Source organism: Mesitornis unicolor, unplaced genomic scaffold (genome assembly GCF_000695765.1).
Source record: "Mesitornis unicolor isolate BGI_N332 unplaced genomic scaffold, ASM69576v1 scaffold37423, whole genome shotgun sequence".
Taxonomy (NCBI): Eukaryota; Metazoa; Chordata; class Aves; order Mesitornithiformes; family Mesitornithidae; genus Mesitornis; species Mesitornis unicolor.
This window is the reverse complement of record NW_010173293.1, coordinates 22,213-28,290: the sequence shown is the minus strand read 5'-3', so window position 1 is coordinate 28,290 and position 6,078 is coordinate 22,213. Positions and strand designations below refer to the sequence as shown.

Below are 6,078 nucleotides of genomic sequence, written 5' to 3'. Positions count from 1 at the left end.
GAGATTCCCTCATACACAACTTTCTTGCATGTCTCTTTGTAATTCAGTGGAAATGAAAGTGGGCGAACTTAGGGGTTGCCAGATGTGGCAATATTCAACTTCTGCAGCAGAGTCTCCAAGAGAAACTTCTTATTTAAAAAATAAACCTATTTTAACAGAGAGATGTGGAAACTGAATCTCTCAAAGCTCTGTAAGGAACATCTTTCTTGCTAAAGAGATTATTTTCTTGTATCTCCCACATCACTTATCAAAGAGGCTTTTGACAGCTTTGACAATTTTGAGGGGTGCTTAAGTCAATTTAGCAGTGAGAGACCAGGAGCTGAGCACAGGAGTCAGCTGACTGAAGGTCATGGTTTCGTATCAGTCGTCTGAGGGAGAAAATAAAGCTTTGAAGGAGAAAAATATGTTTCTGAATACTGATAAGGATACTTCCTGTTTATTCTGTAACTGCTTTTATAATTGCTCTGCACTTTATTAATAAGTTTGTCTTGAGAATAAGTTGCTGTAAGAGTTGTGCCAGTGCCCACTTTCAGGATGGGTTGTGTTGGATGGCTCACTAAGACCAGGTGAGTTTGGTACCTGCATTTGGGGAGGGCGAGAGCCTGGCCTGGTCATAGGCTTGGGGAGCAGCTGTAGGTGCTGCTTTGTGCAGGACTGTGTTGCTGTGTCAGGGGGAAGTTTGCTGCTGATACGGTACACTGGTAAAGCGGTTTTGGATGCTGTTTGCTGCTGTTTGGGTTTGGTTTGTTGTGAGGTCAGTCTATTGGTTCAGTTCCTTCAAATATTCCTTCAGCCTGATGAGAACGACCCTGTCCTCCTCTCTGGCTGCATAGTATGATTTGGAGGATCAAAAGACTTTTCTTGTTCTGTCAATTCTGCTCAGCCTGTTCTAGAAATATCGATGTGATAGGTTGTGATTGTTTAGCTATGTTTGCCTAAAATAAGTTTCAAAAATTTCCCATTGTATTTTTAACACTTGGTTGCTTTTTTTTTGTTGCTTTCTTTTTCTTCTAGAATTCTTCCGAGAGCCACAATTGCGCCAGAAGCATCTTGACCTCAGACAGGCTGCAGATAGTTGTGACCCTTGCAGAGTTCTTTAACGAGACCTGGGAGGCAGCCAACTGTGCAAGTACGTGACTTGTTCTGTAGCTTTCATGCTGCTCTTTTGACTTAGCCCCTAAATTTTACATAGATCAGAATTATATGTATTTGTTTAAATATTGTCAGTAGATAACAAAAATTCTAAGGAGTCAAGAGCTTTTTATTCTGTAAAGGATACTGCCAAAATCTGAGGGCATTAGTCTGTTGGAAAACTTAGTTGCTATAGAAATATTTCTTTTAGGCTATTCTTTCAAAAGGTGGTCATGTTAGTTTTCTTCGTGATCTACAGACTTTGCTGTAGACTTTCCTTGGCTTCATTGCAGTTTCTTCTGTTTTTCTCTGTCTTCCCATTTTTAAAAAAAACAACGTAAGAAACTTCTCAGTGCTTATTAACAAAGTCAGTAACTGGGATGCTTACACATTGAATGGTATCTGTTTCCACAGCCTTGCTTTTTATTTAATTTTATGGGTGAAAGGTGTCCAAGTCTATCCCTGTGTCTCACTGTCCCCATGCTGATGGTGCTGTGCCACGCTTACAGCTGAACTGTGGCTTTTTGCCATTCCCCTGGTGTGGGAAATGGGACTAGAATGCAGAGGGAACAGTACTGTGGAGTTTAGTGTTAAAGACACTGGGTTTGCTGTAGAGTCCCTTGAGAGCCCAGAAGTGTTTATTTCCATTGGTGAGCCTGGGCTGTGTGAGGGCTGGAAGGGCAGTATGAGAGGAGCTCTGTGCTGTCCTGCCATGCTTGGTGTGTGACCTGAGTACTCTCTGCCCAGTGCCCAGCTGAATGCTTGTCCTCAACGCTGATGGTGCTTCCTCCTTTTGCGAAAACTTTTGAGGATGTTGGCTTGCTCTCACAATGCTGTTGCTGAACATCTAAATTCCCAAACTGCTGTTGGTTTCAAGAGACTGTCTGGTTGGAGCACCTGAAGTGGAGTGGGATGAGTGGAAGCTGTAACATGGTAGGCTTGAGCCTGTGATGGGGAGGAAAGCCCCAGAGTTAGTGAAATGGTCAGCTCATTTCGTAAACAGTATTAACCTCCGCTGTCATTCTGCTGTTGTGTTTGTGGTCAAGCTGTTTCCTGGATGCTCGCTCTCAGTTTCATTTCTACTGCTGCTGCTTCTCCTTTCACATAATGGCTGTTACTGTTGCTGGGCAAAGCCAGTTTTGCAGGGTAGAAAATAAAAGTAATGTCTTGTTTTGTCTTAAAGTCCAAAGATAATTCAGACCCCTTCTTCAGAAAGCTCTTGATGATAGTCTTCATCTTTCACTTAATCAAGGCCAATTAATTCTGAAATGTGTTCTCGATGAAGAGTTAAGTCAGCAGGTCTGAGACATCAATGGCAGGCAGATAAGGAAACCGCAGTGTTGCCTAGACCTGTCTTTTATAGTCGAGAGCTCTTTTTGCACGAGTGGAGTGTCTGGGGCTTGTCGGCTATGGAAATGGTAGAAATTAGAATATCGTGATGTTTTTCTTTCTGCTTGACAGATTGTTTAAAGAACAGCAGCGAGGGATTATCAAATTCTACTGTAGAATTCCTGGATTTATTCAATAAATCTCTGACATGTTTTGAACATAACCTTCAGGTATTTATGCTGTGTATTTAAGAGAAGCACTAAATCCTCTAATTGCTAGCAAAATCTTATTGATGCTGGATAAAATACAGATACATATTAGGCAAATAAACTGCTGGTGAGTTTGTGAATTTTAGGCAGATAAAGCAATGATCTATAAAATGCAGATGTTTACAAATTGAGAGGCTAAAATTAGTTCTAATTGATATTCACCTTTACTTAATTTTGTATGTCGTTGCAATGCTACTTCACATCAGAATTTCTGAATTCACAATAGTTGATAATTATATAGTAAGGAGCATCATGTCTGCATGCTGCAAGTCTCTTTTTCTACGTCTTTGGAGAACTGTTGTCTTCTGACTTAATAATTAAATCTTTAAATAGCCTTTTGATAATATAGACTAGTTCAGAAAGACCAGTACCTTCAATCACTGTAACAATTCTTTTGACTAGTAAAATTATAGATGGACAAAGTTTGTCCATATTGCAAAGGCAATATAATTTACTTAGCGAAATAAACATGGGAATTGTCCTCAAAGAAAATACCCTAAATAGCCAAAGAATCCACGTATTTCATTTCAGTCAGAAACTGGCCAAGTTCTGGGATCATTCAATGGTAAAAATGGGAAATGATAGGTATGAAACGATCTCTGGAGAAACTGTTTGCTTTTTTATGATGATGATTTCTAGGAAATGTGCCTTTACAGGCCTTGGCCAGCAGCAATGTGGACTGCCCTTTTGATCTGTTCAAGTGTCTGAACTAAACTTAACCCAGTGGTTGGTGGGTGGCTGATACAACCGTTACTGGGTTGAAATATTTTAGAGGTTGTAGTTTTGTTTTCAACTCTGTTGTATTGCATTCAGGGGTGGTAAAGGCCACAAGTGGAAAGGATTACTTACTGTGGCAAAGTCTGTCTGGGTCAGTACAGCTCAGCAGTAACAACAGCTGCTTGTTAGGTATGGGCAAACAAAAACCAAAACACAGTATTAAGGAACCTGATCTCTGGCTCCAGAAGAACATTTAATTACTAGTAATTTTTTTTTCCTCCTTCTGGGAACTGGTACTTTAAAATTAAGTGTTAAAAAAAAAAAGCTGCTAGTTTAGCAATCAGTTTGAGATGCATAACCTGCAGGAAATGGATCCTGTTCCTAGTGAATTTGAGTTGGTCCCTTTTCCTCCTTTGTTCTTATGTGAGTTGTTTGTTTGGGTTTCTACTCAATATAGGATGTTAAGAATACAGATTTTGGTGCAATTTTGACTCTGGTTTATACGTTTATTTTGGTTTTATTTTTGGTTTTGTTTTAAATAATGCCTTAAAACTCCGTATGAATGCTGTTTTATAACCCTAGGGACAAACCATCTATCTGTCACCAAATAACTACACAGAAGTATGTAAAAACTGCAACGAAACCTACAAAATGTTGAATGACCTGTATAACAACTTGCAAAGCATTAACAGGCAAGGTGGTGAGTCTGGGCACTCCACACACTTGTGTATTGACGTGGAAGATGCAGTAAGTATTTATTAACACTCAACAGAGGGACCTTGTCTTGGAGGTCTTTATTAACCTGAGCCATTTGCTTGTGCTTGTCTTGCTGGGGATTGCCTTTTGCTCAGTCCTGTGCTTAGTCAGTGCTGCAGGAGTATGACTGAAGCTCCTGATCACCCGAGTGCATTCCAGTTTGAGTAGCTGCGCTTTAATTTCTTGTTACTGTGAAGGGGATTGATTTAAAAAAAAACCAAACCAAAACCTTAATCTTCTGGCTTTTAATGCGAAGCTTTACTGCTGTTGTTCTAGCAAGTGTAATAATAGACTCCTTATTACAGCAGCTGTTTCTAGGGGTCCTCAGCATTGGGGACATATGTTTGGAAAAGGCTTTGTTATATTTTTAAGCAGTTGGGTAAAAGGAGTGTTGTCAAAAGTGTGGGATTAGCCCTGTCCCTGCAGGCTGTCAGTGGGTTCTCTGGCAAACAGGCACGTGGCAACGTCTGTGGTATATCTGAGTATAGTCTGGTTTTGAAGCTTGTGGAAATTTTGTTATGAAGTCTTGTCACTGTTTAAATTGTCTGTTTCTACATTTCCAGGGATTTGCTTGCTTTTGGGGAAAGATCTATTAAAGTGTTGGTTCCTGAGATAATATTTGAACACTTGGATATCTTGAAGTCTGAGTGTTTGCTATGCTGCACAGCAAAAATGCACATGCTTGCTTTCATAGCTTGCTTGTGTTTTTCTTTTAGATGAACATCACTCGGAAGCTTTGGAGCAGGACTTTCAATTGCTCTGTTCCCTGCAGTGATACAGTCCCAGTGATTGCAGTTTCATCCTTTATTCTCTTCCTACCTATTGTATTTTATCTCAGTAGCTTCCTTCACTCCACGCAGAAGAAACGGATACTCATTTTGCGTAAGTGGTGGTACTGGCATTTCACTGTTGGATTTGGGTGGTGCCAGGGACTGGCTTGGCTCTTGTGGGAGAGGGGCCCCAGCCAGCTCTGCCTGCAGCTGTGCTGACGGCACTAATAGTGACTATTAGTCTGCTGCTGTCCCCTGAAGAAGGGTAGTCGAGAGCTTCAGCCATATCTTTTCATTAAAGTTTCTGGACGTGAACAGAAAGCTGTTTGCAAGTCTGTGTCGGATAAATAGAGGGAGTGGAGAGACTAGTTTTGTGGAATTCTTTGTGTTTAATTTTCATATAATTTTTCCCTTTCTAGCCAAGCGCATCCAGTCAAATGCCAGTCTTGTGAACATCCAAGAAAAATACAGCTGAGCTGCAAAACAAAACCTGAGAACTGCTGCTGGTATACAGTGGGTACAATTGTGTTGGAATGAGGCCGGCACAAAAGAGGAGTTAATTATGGTTTAGTGTAATGATACAGAGCAACACAAGTTAAACAAAATGCTGTCTGACTTCTAAGCGAGGATATTAACAAACATGACAAGGCAGGGCTGTGTGACACTGTATGGACTCTGGTTTTGAAAAATCTGGGGTTTTTTTTCAGTCTCGGGCTGAAGCTGGTGTTTTTCTAAGCTTTTGTACTTATCAACAGAATAGCTACACTTTCCTTGCATGGTATTTTTCTATATTTATCATATTTGTTTTACAGAAACCTGAGATTCTGAATCTTTTTGAGGTGATTTTCATAGGCAGACAAAACTTGAAATAATACTTGATGTTCCTGCTTGAAACATTACGTTCAATTTGATGTAATATTCAGTCTTGCCAGACTTAGGATGGACAGGAAACCTTTAAAAAAAGAAAAAAAATCATGTCTTTCCTATACTGTTCTAAAGTCATGCTGCTGGTATCTGTTTTTTTAAAAACAGCATGAAATATGCAGAGAAAGTGGTAATATATAATGTCCAAAGCCAGCAGCAAAAGCAACAGAACTGCCAGTGCT

At 40.1% G+C, this 6,078-nt stretch overlaps 1 protein-coding gene across 1 annotated transcript; it reads left to right on the top strand.

Annotated features, from left to right (window-relative positions):
* Nucleotides 1-1,014: 1,014 nt before the first annotated feature.
* Nucleotides 1,015-5,683, top strand: OSTM1 (osteopetrosis associated transmembrane protein 1; the record flags this gene model as incomplete). Its single annotated transcript, XM_010180685.1, has 5 exons — nucleotides 1,015-1,129; nucleotides 2,593-2,690; nucleotides 4,029-4,193; nucleotides 4,919-5,084; nucleotides 5,392-5,683. Coding segments are annotated over 5 exons (600 nt in total), but the record flags the coding sequence as incomplete, so codon positions are not given.
* Nucleotides 5,684-6,078: the final 395 nt, after the last annotated feature.